Here is a 20,000-nt window from a genome sequence, read left to right as displayed (position 1 = left end):
GAAAGCATAGAGAATGAATAACATTAACTGTATGCCAGACATATTTCATTACTGGACCTGCCTATATAGAACTGACTAACGGGTCACCTGTAGAATCGATCAAGATCGAGTCATTCAGATTACTTAGAGTGACTACTTATTTAAAAAGGATAATTACATTGAAGAAAAAAAAAACGACATTACAGAAATTTTGGATAAGAGAGAAAAAAAGAAGGAAAGAAAAAGAGAAAAACAACAACAGCAGACAGTGAAGAACTACAGGGAGTGCCGTTACAAAAGCGAAATTCCCGACCTTCAACGCAAGATGTAGGGAATAGTATGTTGCGTCGCCATAGTATTTTGTTGCATGTACGCATCTGTTCCGTATGTTTTTTTGTTTTTTTTCCTCAAGAGGTGCCGTTACAAAGGCCTGACTTATGAGAAATTGCAAGTCACCCCTGACATCAAGATCAGGATCAAATCGGTCTCACAACAAGCTGTGACAGTGACAGTGAAATCGCGGCCCATAACGACAACAGCGACAACAGTGACAGTGACAGTATCAAGTGGTAATGTTACACACGGATAAGAGAACAGATAATACGGAGTCAAGATGTTGAAGGCATTTTGCATCGCCAGCAAGCGGGGGGAGGTTCTCTTCACGACAATCTGTATCCTTTATTTCGTCTGAGCAAGTGTGTCCTCATCTCTCTCTCTCTCTCTCTCTCTCTCTCTCTCTCTCTCTCTCTCTCTCTCTCTCTGAATCAGGTATCAAAGGTTAGCTCCCCTAATTAACTGGACTTCATCACCTATTGTTGACTTAGGTGACCGTGTTTGTGTGTGTTATTCACTCTATTGTAACCTTTCATTCCACTAGATGGCCAGGCAATAAGTTCATCTGGTAAGATCAACACGGGTTCTTTTTAATAAGGTACTCTACCTGCAATCTTTACACATAAATATACTAAGCAAATTTTTAACTCTTTTGCATACATATCAACTAAGCAGGTGTGACATTCCATCAAAATTACGTTATAACGGCAATGGGTCACCAAGTACATCGCCTCCCCGCAGGCCAGACTGAGGTGAACTAAACCACAACCATTTTTCAGTGATTCTGGCTTCCCCCCCCAAAACCCTGGTTCCCCACAGTTCCCCAGGCTTGTCTTGGGGGGTAGGGGGGGCTGGAGTGGCGGAGGGGGAGGCGGACTTCTTAGAAAGTATTACCCTCTTTAATTTCAGGGTATTATCTTTGGAACCTCCTTTATTTTATGTTAGGCAGTCATGATTGTTTAGCTTAAATGTTGCTCCTAACTTGAAAATGACTATTCCCCCAAAATAAAAGGACAGATTTACTTGAAATATAAAACCTCCTGAAAAAGATATATTAAATAATTATTGTGGAGCATCATTTGCCAGAATAATTACCTACCAAGCATAATGATGTTTGGTTTAACTCAGTATTTTAGCCCAGCATTGTAGTGAGAGTACTGGAATGGTGTGTGAATACATTGCGTGGCTTATATGTAAAGGCCAGTTTGTCTCTGCTGACTATTGGTGATTAGCCTGTAGTTTATGCATCTACAAGCTACATGTACAGAGGACACTCCTCAAGACTCCATAATCCTTAACTCCTTCACAAGTTGCTGCAAACCTGACCAAGGCCGTCTTCCATCCTTTCTTGTCCGAGCTATCATCATCTCCTCACGGAGATCCACCACCTGCTTTTGTAAGTAGTGTACCAGTGTTTAGTGTCCTCAATAATCATAATTATTAAACTTTGAAATATTGCTTTAGAAATACTTTATATTTATTTTGTGACCATACTACGTATCATTGTATCAATCTTTTGTCAACATAAAATATGGGCACTTTGAATTTTAGGCAAAAGATGGAGAACACTACGTATATGTGTTCCGGGATGACATGTACTGGGTGGGCGTGGTCAGCCCTGGCAGCCTGACGCACCAGTGTGGGCCGCTGCTGGTGACGGAGAGTCTGGGTCAGCTGCACAGGGTCTGCTCTAGCCTGTGTGGTGTCCTAACACAGCACAGCATAACAGCCAATACAACACTCATTGCTGAAATTGTGCAGGAAAGCATGGTAATGGATGTCTGATGTAATATGTAGCCAATATATATATATATATATATATATATATATATATATATATATATTATATGATATATGATCTACCATGAAATTATTGGATTTTGTATTATCTTTCAACAGTTTGAAGCAGCAGATGTGCCTTGAAGGTGTATACAGCATTCCAAGCACAATTTCTGAAAAAGATCATGGAGCATCATTCTAGAATTGGATAATTTTGGATTTCCTATTAATTCAATAAGACTAAACATTTAAAGATAAGTTAGTAAATTAAGAAGTTTCTAGGTGATATATTTATGGTATCCACTTAAGTATTTGCTTATTGACAATTTACAGAATGGTGGCTTTCTGCAACTCCAGACACCAGACAAACTCCAGTCACACATATACAGCAGTGTTGTGGCTGCCAAGGAGAGCTCAGCCATCATATCAACTCCAGGACTTGTTAGTATTGGTGCACAGTTTCCCAAGCTGTCATTCATGCTGCGTCATGGATTCTCTAGTGATGGACTTTAGTCAGTGCTCATCTTGTTTTTAAGCATGTAATGCTTTCACCCTCCTGAAGGCTAGAAATGAAGTGACATTGATAGTATATAGTTTCCAAGGTTTTGCTTCCTCAGAGAACTTGCTCATGACAACAGGAAATTTCTCCTGAATCTTATCAGATATTTTCTTTTCTTTTTTTAGTTTTCTCATTTCCAATTTTGCTTTCATTATATAATATATAATGTATGTATTGTGTTCTTTAAAAACTGTATAGCTACTGAGCTAAAGTATTGACAATTTTTACAGTTTGGTCTGGAAAGGTCTGCACCTGGCACTGCTGCCCAGAAATCTTCACTAATAATTGACTCAGGGAAACGAGAGGTAGGTTTCCATAAACCTTCTTTCTTATATTGTACAAATATGTATTGGAAAATTAATGGCAGATAAAAGGCCTTCAGCTACCAGCTATAAAATTCTAGTTTTAGGTTAAAGAAAATATTGGCCAATTACCTTATATTTAAGGTGCTTTACCGCTATTTAAGTACCTTGCAGTTAATTAATCTGATAAGTTGTTTTGGTAAAGAAACTTGGCCAAAAGAGTTGCTCTCTGATATTACTGTTCCCACAAGGGCTAGGCTGGTAAACTTATCCTTCTTTTCACTGGCAGCTTTATGTGGACATTGTGGAAAAGGTGTGGGCATCAGTGTCATCTGAAGGGACAGTCATCAGGGCTGAGGTCACTGGTTCCATACAGGTGCGATGCTTCCTCCCTGGCAACCCAACCCTCAGCCTGTCCCTCAACACCCCACTCAACACAGTGCTACAGGAAGGTATGTCCATGATTCTTGGTTACTGGAATACAACCCTGCATTTTTTTGTATTAGTTGAATTTAAGTTCGTTCCCAAATTTATTTGCATCACTCCAGTTTGTACTCATAAGAAATAAAATAAGTACTTCTCAAAATTGAAGTTGTGAAAATTAACTTTCATAAAAATAAAGCTTAAAAATATGCAGAAGCTCATTTGTATACCTCAGTTTAATTTTCAAGAGTAATACTTTTTTTAAACAAAACCTCATTTGGTATGAGTAGTTGCAGATTGATAGGATTCACTCAAGTTAATATACATACCCCATATAACTTGCCTCCTCAGGAAATGGCATCAGTGATGGTAGTAATGATGTTCCATGAATCTTGTAGTGTCTACTTGATACGAGTGTCTGCAGCTAAAATGCTTTGTGGAACAGGGTTTTCCACAGGCACAAGAATGTCCGAGGTGGAGTTTGGGTCAGGGGTGAATGTGAGCACAGGCGATGGTGGGCGCAAGGTGAGTGTGATGACGGTGCCGGGCCAGGAGCTGACGATAGCACGCTACACCTTGGCCCCAGACCACCCCCACCTCCTGCCTTTCAGCCTCACTGGCTCCACAACAGCCCTTACTCCTAGGTAGTTACTGCTAGACTTTATTTCTTTTTGGTTGATATCTTGGCTTCACATAATCTTAAACTTTACATGTATTTTCTCTTCATTATATAATTTTCAACACAGGCGACCTCCACTTGACGAATGGGTTATGTGTCTGAGAAACTGTCCTCTTAGCAAAATTTTGTTGTGTAAACCATTTTAACATTACAACATGGGTTAAATGGAGTTTGGTGCCCGAACCCTGTTTCTCTCCCATCCACCTCTATTGACCCTCTATTTTGCTCAATCTGATTCAATTTTTATGTATTTTATGACTCCCTAAAATTAATTTATAACTATATCAACAATTCAACATCCAGGGGTTCACTATGACTGGAGCAGCTACTGCATATATCCAAACAATATTGTACCTTGGCTACAAACCTGTACAGCATGTTCTTTGCACTAAACACTGTAAACAATTGTAAACGGTGGTATTCACATATCTAAACATATACATATAATGAAATGATGAGAATCAGCATGAATGAAATAAAGTGCAAATTCAGAGGTGATAGCAGGGAGTGTCCTCCTCAGCTGAATGCCTCCCTGGCTTGCCAAGTGCCCGTCCTGTCCCTCTCGTGCCTCCCTGCTGAGCACCGGAACCTAACTAGTTTAATTTCTAGATCAGCATCTCTTGACCTGCTCTACACAGTAACACTAGTAACTAATATTCCTAACCTGGAAGCTAGTCATGACTCTCACAGCCATGGCAAGTGATCACTCTATGAAACCCATCACCCAGTCATAAGCCGAACCCGCCACTCAAGTCAAAACAAACAACTGCAATGGACAGGAAATGCTGGAAGGTGGCCAGGTACTCCCTCTATGAGACTAAATATCGCTTCATAATAATTGTTGCACATATAGCGATGAAGCACTATGCTGTTTTTTTAATTTTTTTATGATAGGGTAGTTCAAAATTTTAAAAAAACTAACAATGAAAGTGAATTCTAACAATAATTAAGTGAGCAAAGAGTAGCAAATCTTGATCTTCACTGAAGGTCATTTTGATTGCATAAACAATTGTAAAGCAGAGATTGCCTGTATTTTATTTCTACCTTTCCTTTCAATGTATATATGTATATATTTCACTTATAGCCTTGCATATAAACTACTGAGATATTTTCTAATCCTATTCCCAGTTGAAATATAATTTGCATCATGAAATCTTAATGTTTCCTCTTTTTCACACTGACAGTGAGTGCTCTTTTTTTCATTTTGATGAGTATGTATCCTCCTTTTGACCTTGCATGTAAACTGTTATTATATATTCAGCTCACATTTTTAAATATAATATGTTATACATTATGAAATTTGTCTCCTATCATTTTCACATTGACAGTGATGCCGAACTGAAGCTGAAACTGGTCAGTAACACAGGGATGGAGACAGTCTCTCCTCATGTGACCTTCCAAGTGGCTGCTCCACCTACAACAGCAGCTATCATGTCCAGAACCTCTGGACCTCGAGATCAGACTATCACCTTCTCTCCTGACAACAAGACCATCACCTGGACCATCTCACAGTTTCCTGGTGGCAGCTATGCTCAGGCATTTATTCGTGTAAGTAATAATTCAGGCTGTACTTATTCTTCCCTTATCTTTCCTCTCTCTATATTCTAATATATTTATTCTTATGCCTAACAGTATAATATAAGGGCATAAGCTATGCTGCCAGAATACAATTTTCATAAATGTATACTCTTGATAGTGACCTTGTCCTGTAACAGAAGCAGGAAAAGTTGATGGAGAGAGCAGTGGAAATATACCTGTATACTGGAAATGGAATGGAGATGGCCGTGGTAATGCTGCATATTTTCCAATATTTTCTGGGCACTTTTTGTACTCAGATGGTCACATTTCAGTTACAAAGATTTCTGTCCTTTAGCATGATACAGTACTCTTGCATAGATCACATACAAAATTACACTAGAAAGCAAATTCAGTGCAAATCTTGAAATTGTTGAAAATGTTGAGGTATAAAGTTTATTCTTCAGAAGCATTGCAGTATGCAGCTAGCTTTCTGTCAAACTATGTAATAGACTTCAATTTTAACACTTTACTTTTTAAAACATATACCAAAGCTAGAAAAAGTAATACAAAATGTTTGCATACAGAGTGGATTCAAGTTTAATCAGGATTTTGTTCAGCACACATACTTGCATTCAAAGTAGGAATGTGCTGTGTAATTTTAATTCAACACCAGTTGGTGTTAAATTAAAATGTATGAAAACAGTCAAGATCTTTCATATTGAAAAGAGGATGAGCTAAAACTACATATACATCTTTATTTGGTTGTTCATGAACAGACATAAACATGGTCTTTCACCTGGTGAGTGCGCCATGTGGGTGGTCATTGTTTTCTTAGAAAAACTAAGGCATAAAGGGAAAACCTCGGGCAAGCAGTGGAAAACTGATAGGAAGGCAACACAGCAAACAAAGGTGGATCACTTATCCCATGACATAAATACACTCACATTTCAACCAACTAAAGTGATGGTCATGCATACAACATATCTATATCAGAAGTTCACATTACTTGTCAGTGTGTGTCTTTTTACATGCAGAATGAGGTCTAAATCTTTTTCTCTTTCTTTTTTCAGTATAGCAGCACAAGTTTATTTTAAATTAAAAAAAAAACATTTTGTATTTTTCTTGCTTTCTGAATCATTCACAGTTAGTGGACTCAGGAGGGAATGCATCAGTTGAGTCTGGCGAGCTGGATTTTGAGGTGTCACGGTGGGTGTGTTCAGGACTGAGGGTGGAGCACGTCAAGCTCAGTCCCCAAACCGAGGGTCTCAACAAATGGGTGCGCTACCTCACCACTTCAGACAGTGTGAGTGTACGCTTAACATGAGACGGCAAAGTGTGCATGTGTGTGTGCGTGTGTGTGTGTGTGTGTGTGCGCGCACAAGTATACAAGTGTGTACATATAAGTTTCTTTATGAGACATTTCGTGTTGTTGCCAGGTCCCTCAAGGGCTCATATGGTAATGATTTGTGTCAAAACAGATATATAATATAATTTATAAACCTTTGTGTCCTCTTGTTTAAATAAAAGTCTGACACAAGTCTGGGACCAGTTTCCTCACATCCCTCAAGAAACTCGTGTCTGAAGTAGAGACGAACTGTCTAACTACTAAACTATACCTATGTGCTCCTTTGTCATAAGGTGGTCACAAATACCTTGATTGTTGACATGGCAGTGGGTCTACCTCTTGAAATGTTCTGTACCCCAAAAAGGGCCAACTTTATTTCTGAAAAGAACAAAGATACAAGTTGCTTTAACATTAAGATGTGCAAAAGATATAAATTGTATGACATGAATTTTGCTGTGGCATTTGAGAATGGGTAAGCAGCCAGTTAAAAAGATCAGCAGGAGAATGACCCAGTACCATTCCCCAATACCTTTCCATTTCCTGCTACCTTGGAACATCAAATTTTCTGCATCAGAAACTAAAAACATCTACAAGTACACTCAACCCTCTATTTTCCAGACATCAATTTCCCAGATATTAGATTACCTGGACAAAATCTGGGGTCCTGCATTTGCCAGACATATGCCCACTCAGGTCTGGGAAATTAAATTCGAAGTTTGGACATACACCTGACCCAGTCCAGGTATCAAAACAGAAGTTCATCTTCCAAAGATTCCATCCACTAGTTGGTCGCAAGCACATTTATAGTTGTCTTGTGCTGTTAAACAACTGAATTGTGACCTTAAATTTGCATGTAAATACAGTATGTACTGGAATCCAGAACATGAATAATTCACAGTAGTATAATGTTTTTTTGCCAACCCAGAGAACTGAAAAGAAAATGGCAAACACTGCATCTCTGCTGCTGACACTGTGTCCCTATCAGTCTGGGAAACTGAGGGTCGAGTGTATTTCATCCAAATATGTACATACATTACTTTTAGGCTTAAAATTGAATGTGCCAAGTGCTCTTGACTTTGAATAATGAATGTATACCATTTAACCCAATTATTTCATGTACTACTCCGTCACAGACAACGTCAAGACTAAGCACAAACTTAAACTACATGAAGAAAAAATACTTACTCTTAGTGCCACTAATGAGGCACTGTCAGCAACTAGGGTCTCCAAATTGTTGTTGAGCTTCATCTTCAGTTGGGGTGTGTGGAGGTGGCGGAGGAAGGGCTTGTGAGGCATCCTTAGGTAGGGGGGAGTATGGCTGCTCCACTGGTTTTACAGGCTTTGGCACATCATACAAGAACTGCTTGGACAACTTCTCTGCTGTTGCACTGTCTCTATAAACCTAAATATGCCAAGGAAGAAAAGAAAATCATCATAGGCCTGAAACCGAATATGTTTTCAGTTACTTTAATTTTTGTGGCACTCAGCAGTGGTAATGTTGTGACTAAAAATATTAATATAGTAACCAATTTTTGTAACAATCATCAGTAAGCAAAATGGCACTTCAAATTTATTCATTTTTATGGTAAATCATTCATATGTATGATGTTTCTTGTCCTCTTAATACTCTGCTCTTAATTCTTAGTTTCTATTTGCTTTATAAAGCAGTATGCTGCATGGTGGGAAAAGGCAAAACTGTTTTAGAAACCCTAAATACTAAATTAATTATGGTGAGAGCCCTTCATGCTATGGCTTACTAATGCTCACCTTCCTGTCAAAGCCTGCAGGAAGCAAGGGGGACCCTGATATACGACGCCAAGCAACATTCATTTGCTTCATCAAACCTTGAGTGTCAGCTTCAGCAGGACTATTAAATTTCCACTCAAATGCCTCTATTTCAATTTTCTGATTATTTTCTTCGCGTTCTCCCTTTTCCCTCCTTTCTGCCATGCACTCTGTATCTTCTTGCATCCCTACCTCATTTTCAACAGTCTCCTGTCTATTTTCTTGCACAGGTACGCCTGTTGCTGCATACGGCTCTTTGTAGTCATCAGGACCAACCTCCTAGAAAAAGTAAAATATCATCAATAGCAGTAAATAGGACAAAGATTTAAATCACAGGAAGAAAGTAAACCTCCAGAGACACAATAAAGAATGAAAAAATACTGGAAACACTATTTTTTTAGTTTTCAGAAATTTTAAGCTAATAATTTAAAATCAATTGTGTGCATAAGGCAAACAAATGAAGAACAAAAGAGATGAAATGTACTTTGAGTTTTGTTAGTCATCCTGGTTAAAACTTAATTTCAAGGTGAATAGATTGTGTGCAGAAACATGTTCCCATAGAAAATTAAAGGTTATTACTGTGTTTTCCCCCTCATGAAAGAATTGACATGATAGTCTTACTGATATTGTTGAGTATATAGCTTCCTGGGGATGATCATCATAGTTGGAGAGGGGGATTACTTCATAAGGCTGGGCATCACCCTCCTCAACAGCTGCCTGACTCTGGAAAAGATTAATTATTATATGAGACCTGCTTCAAACAAATAACCACATCAGAGGAGCAGCTGTAATGCAGGAAGATGGTAGAAACATTAAGAAAAGTACATAAAAAGAGGCTACTGTGGTATGGACATGCTGTAAGGAGGAATATGCAGGAAAGATCTTGAACATGGAAAAGAGGGACACATGACGAGAGATTGAGAGATTGCACTGAAGGTCTTGAGGAGAAAGGGTTGATGAAAGAAGCACAAGACAGAGAGAGGTGGGTAACTTCGATCATAAATGGTGACCCTGCATAAAAGAGGGAGTCCTACTAACACATGAATAAATAGGGAATGTTACTAATGCTCAGCAAAACAAGCCCAACCTTTATGCTGCCTTTGAATGTCCTAAAGCCACCACCAGTGCCCTTCATAATCTGGTGCCTCACGCTCATGTTGAAGCGTTGTTTTTGGTCTCTTTCTTCACTGGCGGGGCGAGAATCCCAAGGGTCCCTGTATCCATCACTGAAAAATGTAAACATGCATGTGTTTTAATTTAAATTAATTTGTTCAAGTGTCACTTAAAATTTTTGAAAAGTTTTTTATATAAATATTATATAAACATAAACAAATAGATACTTCTATTTAAATCTTTCCCTTTCTGAGTGGCATTAAGTTTTTAGGGGCTCCTATGCTTATATGTTTAGGGCAGTCTGTGTTTCATAAAGTAAAAACCCTGATTCACTAGTTCAAATCCTATCGCATTGGAGTGTCAGCTAAGAGAGACAGTCTTAGATTTCTCTGGCTTACTCATCTGTGCATCTCTTCAAAGGGGAGAAAAAACCTGCAGTAGAAAGTATGAACAATTATAAGCCATGCTGATCAACAACAGCCATCATAGTTTGTTCTCTGTGCTTCAGTTCTATCAGGACTTTTAGGATAATGAAAAGAGAGATTTTAACCTTAAACAAAATAATGAATAATATAGTCATTCAAAGAATAAACTATTTTATATATGTTGTCCATCATTTTCTCAAACAAACTTAAGTATCTTCTGCTAAGGGGAGCACTTGGGACAGCATGGCCCAAGCAGTTAGATGAAAATAAAAGGGTTATTATAAATATACCCCTGCACTACTAATCAGTTAGCAATGACCATAAGAATGTTCCCTTAGAAGATTGTCTACTATAGATAGTAAAAAAAAAAAAAAAAAAAAAAAAATGCATGTACCTGCCCTGGGCAATGAGAGGCTCTTGTTCTCCGAAAGTGTGTGGGGCGGGCAAAGTGGAGGGGGTTGTGGCAGCTTCAGAGTCAGAGTCACTCTTCTTAGGGACGTGCACAACAGTGGCATTGAAGCGGTGGCGACGGGTCAGCTGGCGGCCAAATGGCCCCACATCATCGTCACCACTCTGGTAATTCTCAGCTCCCAATGACTCATCATCAAATACTTTTTCATCTGCAAACAGGCAACATCTTCCTATTGAATTTATTTTACTCTAGAAATTTCTTTCCAGTCTGAGACTGTGAATCTGCCCTTAGGACCAGCCCCATATTGCAATATATATATACCATACAATACACACACAGCACCATGAGCTGATCATCATAAATAATCATCTCCTTTATTTGACATAAATGTTAACCTTAATTCAGTACCTGAGTCATACATCTCAACACCAGGCTCATAGGGGGCTTCTGAGAGAACAGGCCACTCTTTATTTTCCTGAAGTTCCTTTTCAATTTTTGCATGGAGAGGCTTCCTCCCACACAGTCCTGAGAGCAGGGGCAGGACATAGTCCTCCAGCCCCCAATACAGGAACCACCTCTGTCAAAACAAACTCTCTAAAACCTTGCCTATATCAGCCTGCTGTGGTAGAGTGCCAGTTCTATTTTTTTTGTGGTCCTAAGTAAAACTATGTTTTGCATCTAGTAATGTGATACAATCCCCTGTAATTTCTTGGGGTAATTACATTATCTTGAAATATTAATTACATTATCTTGAAATATTAAGTTCAATTTTGTTTCATTTATATTAATTCATGGATCACTATAGACATGGGGCCCCAATTAGTTGCATGAATCCCTTCAACCGATAGCTGGCCCTGCTGTAGTGAAGCACAAAAGAACCAGGTATTTAAAGTACCATGAGAATAGGATAACGGATAAAATTAATATACCAAGTGAAAGAACCATGGAGGGACTAAATGTGTGGTTTACCAATAAGGGAAAAGGATATGTAAGCAAAATGAGATCAATTCAATGAGTGACATAGTTACTTCTTCATTGGTAGGAATCTTACCTCCCACGTGAAGGAGACAACTAAGCAGATACACATGATGAAAAACAGCATGCCAGCAAAGCCAGCTTCAGGGTAGACCTTGAAGTTAAGCAAGTCCACACACCACGATCCAGTGTAGAAAGTGATGAAGATGCAAAACGTTGTTGCCAAGACCATATAGGCAGTCAGAGCATCTATAAAGAGTGAAGATTTAAACATTAACCCCTTGACTGTGGACTTCCTACAAGAAGACATCACCAAGCTACAGGAATGGAACAAAAAGTGGCTGCTACAATTCAATGAAGAAAAATGTAAAGTCATGCACCTTGGGAGGGGAAATCCAGCATACCAATACCACATGGGAAACACCCCACTATCCACCAGAAAGGCAGAGAAAGACCTGGGAGTATATGTTACCAGACTACCAGTGAAGGCAAAATCTGTGCCTATCGCAGCATTTGGGTTAATAGATATGTGGAACTGCTCTCTATTACATATTAACTGCACTCTAATTCACTTTTGAGCTGAAAGACATTGAATCAATCAAGTACAACCTCTTCATACACATATTGTCCTGCCATAAAGTGAACAGCTGCATCATTGATTTTTTGCTTATCATCAGTCAGCTATAATGCAATGGTGTCAAAAATTAAAACCAATAGGAACTTTTTCTCCTGTAGCTCCGGCAGAAAGGTGTAAAGAGAGTGCACTCGTTATAAAATTGCCTGATGGAACTGATACGAGGAAGCTGCTATTACATATACTGATCACAACTTTTTTCAGTCACAAGAACAGACCACAGTGTGCATATGATGAACATTATTACTAGTGAAAATTGAAATGAGGTATAAAGATCAACTATACCACCAAAATATAGAATCTCATCATTATCTATTTTGGTGATGGTTCATTTTAAACCACCTCAGTTTTCAATTTTTCATGAATAGTTTTTTTTCATGAGATGAGGATTAAGGGGGCATTAAGGAATTACAAATTACAATTACCCAATGTCTGGTCCTGATTAGGATAGTGCATACAATTTGATGGACATATGCATGCAGTAAAATCCATTAATTTGAATTCTACAAGTGATAAAAGTCCATAAACAAAATTCAAAGCAAACAAATTATGACCCCACCAAAAAAGACCATTAATTATTAAGTGCAGGATAAGTGGAGGAATTTATATTATGAAAAACATGTCATCTGTTTCTAATCTAGACTGCAAGAAATTACTATAAAGAAACTTACAGACTAGTGGGCTTTTACTGTAGTGAGGAACATACATACAGTTAGTGAAAAAGGGCTTCAGGAAGGGGCCAGCATGGGAGAACACGAATGATCCGATGACCAGGAAGTAGTAACAGATGAGCATGAAGGTTGTGTTCTCATAGTTTGGTGTCGGCGGCCAGGCATGCTCAGTTTCCGTGAATGGCTCAAACCTGGAAGACACACCTGGCTAGAGAATATCCACCATTTTGCACACACCAAATAAATAATGAATGTATTTCTGTGTTTTGTTAAGTTAACTTTAACAATTCATCTCGGTTTTCCAGAATAGCATTTTCTGGTGTGAGAACTAAATGGAGTGGTGTGCGTGAATTGGCTTGAATACTGCCATTCTGGTTGAAGTAAGTGGAAGAACAGGGTGTCATGAGTACAAGTTAAAAGAAAATTAGTTGCAGAAATAATGTCAAGATATTTAGCTTAAATTTAGCTTCCAATAGAAGTAGCTACTGATGCCTGGAATGAATTGGATGTGGGGGTGCTAGGGGCAAGTAACATCCACAAATTTAAAACTAAGCTAAACAAAATGAAACAGAATGAGAAACAGATTTACATGACGAAAAGTCGAGCAATGCTGCCTGTAGGTTACATGTAGCAAATAATGCAAGTTTATGTATCCACCAGATTCTTGTGATATTCAGGGGCCTACTGTATCATAACAAAAATGTGCAGTACCATGGCTGCATGCTGAGGTAAGTGTACATCCCCCAGTACACCAAGGCCTGGAGGCCAAGGAAGGAAAACAAGGAGGCTGATGGCAGGAAGCTGAGGATGCGTTGCTGGGGCTGCTTGGGTGTGAGGTAAGGAGCTGCCCCTGTGCAGCCCATCACAAGGGGTGGTATTGTCATCAGGAGAAGGTCCATTGTCACATACTGGGCATCTGATGGCTCTGCGTGGACCTGCAAGGGAAATAAACACTTGGGAGTAACTTAACATTACAGCTGTCATGGACATTTCCTAGACATAAGGAGTTGGTTTACCATATGAGAGGAGGGAAAGTTAAAAGGAAATGAGACTAATATATATATATATATATATATATATATATATATATATATATATATATATATATATATATATATATATATATATATATTTATTTATTTCGTTAACTGCCAGAGCAGCACTGTGACATGGTGCAGGGGTTTGCCATTTGTTTTATTACCCAGGAAAGTAAAGTTTACCCACCATCAGACTTTATTTTTTCCCCATCTTCTGTATGAAAGGCTTTATGTGGTTCAGTTCATTCTTTGGTATATAAAACATTAATAGCTCCTTCTGTTTATGATATTTCTCATAGTATCAAATAAATACACTGCTACAAAAAAAGTTCAGTTGTAATTTCATCAGCATTGTATATGAAAACCAGTGTCTATCATTCACTCTGCATTTCAAACAAATGGGAAATTCAGAATTGAACAACCTCTGGAACTATATTTGATCGGTGTCTTGGTTTCTTCAAGTATTTCTTTCTTGATGGAGCAATATGTTTGGAGATTTTTTTAAAGTTTGTTTTTCCCATAAGCAATCTCTTACATGCGTAAAAAAATAGTGATGGAACGGTGACGTACCTCAAAATTCCACATGACACAGATGAGCGCACCAAAGCAGGCTGTCACATTATACTTGAAGGTGCAGAAGAGGGAAACCAGCACAGCTCTTCCCTCCTGGATCAGCACAGGTATGCAAGTAATGCTTTCCTTGCGGGATGTGAAGGGAGCAGCCACCGATGCCTCTGCTGATGACAGGGAGATCCCAGCATCTGCTGCCTTTAAAGCCCCACAGTCATTGCAGCCATCACCACACATTGCTACTTGATGACTGAAATGAAAAAAAACAATCACTGTATTAAGTGTATTTATTGCATACACAACTATTTCATAGCATGATTGCAGCTCAAAGAAACGACATCATATGTTGTTATTTAAAAGTACAGTATCATATATTATTCTCCAAGTAAATGAATGTTATTTCTTTATGAACCACTATATACTTTTGTGCTCTTGATGCTCATAAACATAACTTATATATTTAGTCACTTCTTCATGTGTCCATGGATATTCACTAATATATATATCAATACACTTTTGGCATCTTGGTGTTAATGAATTATGGCATTATACATAATTATTACCCAAGGTCTTGCAGAGTTTCCACCACCGTGATCTTTTGGTCCGGCTTCATTCTGGCAAATATGCGGCCCTTGTGCAGCACTCGGTAAAACACGGTCTTGTCCTGGGCACTGGCGAGCAGGTCAAAGGTTTCTCCATCCGTGGCCATCGTGTAGTTGTCATTCCTCACGGGTATAAACTTCTGCTAAGGAGACAACACAAAAAATACTTTGTTGAAACCAAATATATCAATACAAATATTTAGGTTTTCATTATATTACAGAAAACTCAGTAGTAGTAGTAGTAGTAGTAGTAGTAGTAGTAGTAGTAGTAACCCACCACAAATACAGTATCAAAGTAAAGTCAACTCTTCAAAACTGGCTTAAGAAATTGGTTGAAAAAATTACTTTTACACTAGTATGTATTACACTACCTGACCACTGAATCCCCTGCTTGTGTCTGCATCATAGTAATAAACTTTGAGGTGCTGAGCTGCTTTGGCCGAGCTTGCCTCCATCACAGCCTTGACAATGATGATCTGGTGGCCGGGTGGCACAAGACCACTCTGCCTGGCTATACACATGGCCGTCTGCAGGTTGTCCCCTGAAGGAATATTTAATGCTGGTCTTTACTATTATATATACCTTACTGATACAATTATTTTACATTTTCAACTTTCCAGGCACTTTCATTGTGAGCAAGATGAACTTAACCCCTTGGATGTGGATTTCCTACAAGAAGTCATCACCAAGCTACAGGAATGAAACAACAAGTGGCTGCTACAATTCAGTGAAGAAAAATGTAGAGTCATGCACCTTGGGAGGAGGGGATATCCAGCACACCAATACCATGTACATGGGAAACACTCCACTATCCACCACAGAGGCAGAGAAATACCTGGGAGTATATGCTATCAGGCTACCAGTGAAAGCCAAATCCGTGCCAGTCACAGCAGAGGGGTTAAAGGTTTAGCAGCAGAGAACTCCACATCAAAATGCTACTCATGTCACTAAATGATGCTCATGGCTGTGAAGCACAGCATATAAAAACAAGAATCTAAAACAAGAATAGTGCTCCATAGCTCTTCAAACAGTATAAATCAGGGTTATATTAAAAGTAGAGAAAAATCTGGGGGCATACACTAAGTTGAGCATGGCCTCAGTGCTCATCTCCGTCCCGCTGGCCCTTGAGCTTGTGGTGGGTAAGAATCCTCTACCCAGGGATACAGGGCAAATATGACATCTGGGTTACCACAGTTTATCTTTCCCAGGATTCTCCATGTACCCAAAAGGGAGAGTGAACAATTGGGTAAGCTGGGTGCCAACTGCCCAGGGTGGGATCAAACCCAGACCAGCAGATTTGTTGCTGGGCATGCTAGTCATTGCACCACAAAGGTCAATAATTGTACAGCTAAGAGCACTGTCATTACCTAGTACCTGTAATCATGACTGAGGTGAGCTGTGCCTCATGGATGGTGGCCAGGACCGGGGCTGTCTCTGGCTTCAGCTTGTTCTGCAGCAGCACCAGGCCCAGAAACGTTGATGCCTTCTCCAGCTCCTCTCGAGGCATAATCTGGACCTGCCACCATGGAAGTTTTATGGGTTTATAGGGTTGACAGAATACAAATAGCTCAATACAACTTCAGCAAAGCAAATGTTTCCAGGAGCTACACACTGTATATAAACATGTCAGATTTTTTTTTTTTTGGGGGGGTTGGGGTGGGGTGGATATTTTAAGACCAAATTTAGAGGGTTCAACTCACCCCTTTGAAAGGTCAACTTTTAGATAAAAATTACATTTACATGGGCATTTCCAAAAGGCATCTCATTCTTAAATAACCATAGTAGATAGACAGATAACCTGTTCCAATGTGTGTCTATCCAGAGTATTGCTAGCCACAGCCAACACCCTCAGTCCTTGGCGCGTGTACCAGCCCACCGCCGCTTCCAGGAGACCAGGCACTGGAAAGTGGATGCAGATAGTCTCTTTTTCACTACTTGTAAAACGAAAATTCTTATGAAATGAAAAATGCTTAGTGGATGTAAAACAAATCCACCTTTATACCTATATCTATACATAAATACACTCAATACATTCAAGAAAGTAAAAAGTACAAAAAATACTGCAGAGTAATAAATTTGCAAAATGTTTGAAATTGGCTACTGGCATATCATCAACACATTCATTAATACATGAACTTCAAACAACACATCAACAAAGCAAGAGTTATAAAATGATTGTGACAGACCTGTTTCCTCTTTGCAGAGTGTTGCCACTCTTTCTGGAGCTCCCTTGATGAACACCTCCATGATGCTGCTCTTCCTGGCCTTGACCACCACCGTCATGCGTTGCTCCCGAGACTCAAACGGGAAGGTCTTGAGGATGGCCAACTCGTGCTCCTGAGGGTCTCCATCCCCTAATGCTTGTGGCTGGACCAGGACTGGGGCAACTGTCCCATAGTCTGGATTCACAACTGCCTCTGGTTCTTGCAGATTCTGTTCATGCCAAAATATTATGTAGGGAAATTCTATTTGAAAGCCTATAGAAATTATTAAAACTGTAAAAGTAGAAATGCCACTGCTTCTTCTAAATGTTTAACACAAAAGACCACATAGGAATGGAGATAAAAAATACCGAATATATTCTGAAAGATAGGAACCACACAAAGGTTAAATATATTCTAATAATGAGAAACAAGCAATTAACTTGGGCAGGTCATAACAATCACATATAGAGTAGATAACAGATGGACAACCAAAGTAACAGAGTAGCAACCCAGAAATTGTAGAAGTCAGGGCAGACAGAGGTGGAAAGATTAAATTAGTGCATTTGCCAGAGCAGGATGAGTACATTAGCATCAAGTAGGGAATAATGAAGGACGTTGGGGCAGCCTTTATCCTCCAAGGGACTAGTAAACAGTAATGGCTGAAGATGGTAATGATAATATATATTTTCAATTGTTGTCTTTGGTTAACTGTTTATATGTGCATACTCTCTAAAATAATAAAGATGAATCAAATAAAATCAAGACATTTTTCTAACCATCATTGATCTACCTTTTGGCAGCACTTTTTTCTGTATTCTTTAATAGGAGCAGCATGTTGTAAGCTTTTATTTTTGTTTTTTTACCCTTGGCATGACTCTTTTGCCATAAAAATAAATAAATACCAAGACCAAAGGAACTTTCATACCCAACCTAAACCAGCAAAGATTTTCACATCCAGCGGTGGGCCAGTGAGCTTGCCATCAATGAGGGCAAGGGAGTGGCAGGTGGCCAGGGCCTTGGTCAGTGGTTCACTAGGGGGTAGAGTTGTCAGATTTTCTTGTGGCTGGCTAAAGTCTCGCCCCGAAGCCTTCATCACCCCAGCCAGGGATAGGTCTTCCTCAGTCAGGGTCCCAGTCTATAGAGTAGGACATTTTTTGTTCTATGTGCATTGGTTGTTTCATATGCAGTCAATCTGTTATAGTATTCATGGGTATTTATGTAGGCTATACATATATATGAATAAAAAACATATATGGCCACAGGGCTGAGTTTAAGAGGGTTTAATAGGACTGTTACCTTAAGGCACCTAAACAAAAAAATAAACAGTGAATACATATGTTAGATACAGTATTTAATAGGTGATAAACCTATCACCTTTACAGATTTCTGAGTCTCAGGCCTCCACATCTCCAGGTTGTTCTAGCCATTATTGTAAAAGAGTAACATCACATTAAAACATGAGTAGCACAGACCTTGTCAAAGCACACCACATCCACGGAGCCTGAGAGGGAGATGTAATTGGAGGAGAGACAGAAGACCTGCTGCCGCTTAAGTCTTTGCTGTGCCATCACATTTATGGCGGTGATGGTGGCAGGCAGCACCGGTGGCACCACAAAGGTCACCAGATCCAGCGAGAAGAGGAGCGTGGTGGACCAGGAACTCTGTGTGACAACATAATGCCTCTACACACCCTCTGTGACGCTGACACCATGACAGAAATAGGAAAAGAGTAACTCTGTTCATAGTTCTATATGACTATATTGATTTCCTCACTGCCTTTGTTTTTCTTACTACTATATTATGTGGGGTCATCATTTCTGATCAAAGTTTCTTAACTTGCTTGGTCCTATAAGTCTGCTTCCATACAGCGTATTACTTCAAGATCCTCTTTGGTTCAATATCCCCTGCAACCTGATTTTGGTCTCTTCTCTTTTTACCTTCCCCTTCCATTTTCAGTGTCATCTTTGACTCCAAAGAAAAGCATTTTTCAATGATATCTTCCTTACCATGAATTGCCTGTTTATATGTTCTTTAAATGTTTATTTAATCTAAAGTCATCTACCAAAATACAGTATATAATATGGAGATTTTTTTTTGTAAGCATCATCCATATGCAACAATCATTTCTTGTAAGTTAATTTAAAACTGTTCTCATCTATTTATCTATGTGTCTATCTATCTATTTCTCTCTCTCTCTCTCTCTCTCTCTCTCTCTCTCTCTCTCTCTCTCTCTCTCTCTCTCTCTATATCTATATATATATATCTATATATATATATATAAATAGATATATATAGATATATATATATATATATATATAATAGTATTTATGACTGAAGAAAACTGTGTTCACAAGGACAGGTATAAATGGAAGTTTGAAATCAACACAGTAACTTTGAGAATGGAAAATCTTGAAGGTGACAAACCCCGAACATGATCCACTTGTAGATGCTCCAGCCCATGGCGGCAAACCCGAGGAGCAGGAAGACGGACAGCATCTTCATCAAGTCGCTGTAGAAGTGGAAGTCAGTGGGCTTCGGGAAGAGGATGGAGCGCACCAACTCTCCCCGCGCGGTGTAGAAGCCTTGTAGAGGTGAAGCGTGATTCAGTACATTGAAGCAAAGCAACACACACGTCAACTAAATATTATATTACCA

The 20,000-nt window shown here is 39.1% G+C and overlaps 2 protein-coding genes across 5 annotated transcripts in view; one reads left to right on the top strand and one right to left on the bottom strand.

Annotated features, from left to right (window-relative positions):
• Positions 1-324: 324 nt before the first annotated feature.
• On the top strand, positions 325-7,110 carry LOC127001573 (AP-4 complex subunit mu-1-like). The gene is made up of 9 exons (XM_050866331.1): positions 325-650; positions 1,623-1,708; positions 1,864-2,082; positions 2,425-2,532; positions 2,881-2,955; positions 3,242-3,404; positions 3,821-4,019; positions 5,383-5,602; positions 6,717-7,110. The coding sequence occupies exons 1-9, from the start codon at positions 593-595 to the stop codon at positions 6,894-6,896; spliced, it is 1,308 nt and encodes a 435-aa protein (XP_050722288.1). The 5' UTR covers positions 325-592; the 3' UTR covers positions 6,897-7,110.
• Positions 7,111-8,102: 992 nt separating this feature from the next.
• LOC127001571 (polyamine-transporting ATPase 13A3-like) overlaps positions 8,103-20,000 on the bottom strand; it is a 30,818-nt gene continuing 18,920 nt past the window's right edge. For 3 of the 4 annotated variants that reach the window (XM_050866327.1, XM_050866329.1, XM_050866328.1), the window contains 18 exons: positions 19,770-19,927; positions 18,818-19,006; positions 18,271-18,480; positions 17,328-17,574; positions 16,940-17,040; positions 16,516-16,657; positions 15,513-15,682; positions 15,103-15,284; positions 14,540-14,789; positions 13,644-13,867; positions 12,972-13,123; positions 11,704-11,876; positions 11,061-11,229; positions 10,635-10,860; positions 9,790-9,928; positions 9,324-9,425; positions 8,895-8,981; positions 8,103-8,319 (listed from right to left, as the gene is read on the bottom strand). In XM_050866327.1, the coding sequence (XP_050722284.1) occupies positions 8,128-8,319; positions 8,895-8,981; positions 9,324-9,425; positions 9,790-9,928; positions 10,635-10,860; positions 11,061-11,229; positions 11,704-11,876; positions 12,972-13,123; positions 13,644-13,867; positions 14,540-14,789; positions 15,103-15,284; positions 15,513-15,682; positions 16,516-16,657; positions 16,940-17,040; positions 17,328-17,574; positions 18,271-18,480; positions 18,818-19,006; positions 19,770-19,927 (3,113 nt within the window). In that variant the 3' untranslated portion in view covers positions 8,103-8,127. The remainder of the gene's footprint in view (positions 8,320-8,894; positions 8,982-9,323; positions 9,426-9,789; positions 9,929-10,634; positions 10,861-11,060; positions 11,230-11,703; positions 11,877-12,971; positions 13,124-13,643; positions 13,868-14,539; positions 14,790-15,102; positions 15,285-15,512; positions 15,683-16,515; positions 16,658-16,939; positions 17,041-17,327; positions 17,575-18,270; positions 18,481-18,817; positions 19,007-19,769; positions 19,928-20,000) is intronic. The other variant, XM_050866330.1, reaches the window with a different exon arrangement.

Source organism: Eriocheir sinensis, chromosome 21 (genome assembly GCF_024679095.1).
Source record: "Eriocheir sinensis breed Jianghai 21 chromosome 21, ASM2467909v1, whole genome shotgun sequence".
Classification (NCBI taxonomy): Eukaryota; Metazoa; Arthropoda; class Malacostraca; order Decapoda; family Varunidae; genus Eriocheir; species Eriocheir sinensis.
The sequence above is the reverse complement of the archived record's forward strand: the minus strand, read 5'-3'. Positions and strand labels throughout refer to the sequence as shown.

Excerpts from the sequence above, each read along its gene's own strand:
- LOC127001573 (XM_050866331.1), top strand. The coding sequence starts at position 593 with ATGTTGAAGGCATTTTGCATCGCCAGCAAGCGGGGGGAGGTTCTCTTC. Across the intron at positions 2,083-2,424 it reads AAATTGTGCAGGAAAGCATG|AATGGTGGCTTTCTGCAACT; the intron begins GTAATGGATGTC and ends GACAATTTACAG. Across the intron at positions 5,603-6,716 it reads ATGCTCAGGCATTTATTCGT|TTAGTGGACTCAGGAGGGAA; the intron begins GTAAGTAATAAT and ends AATCATTCACAG.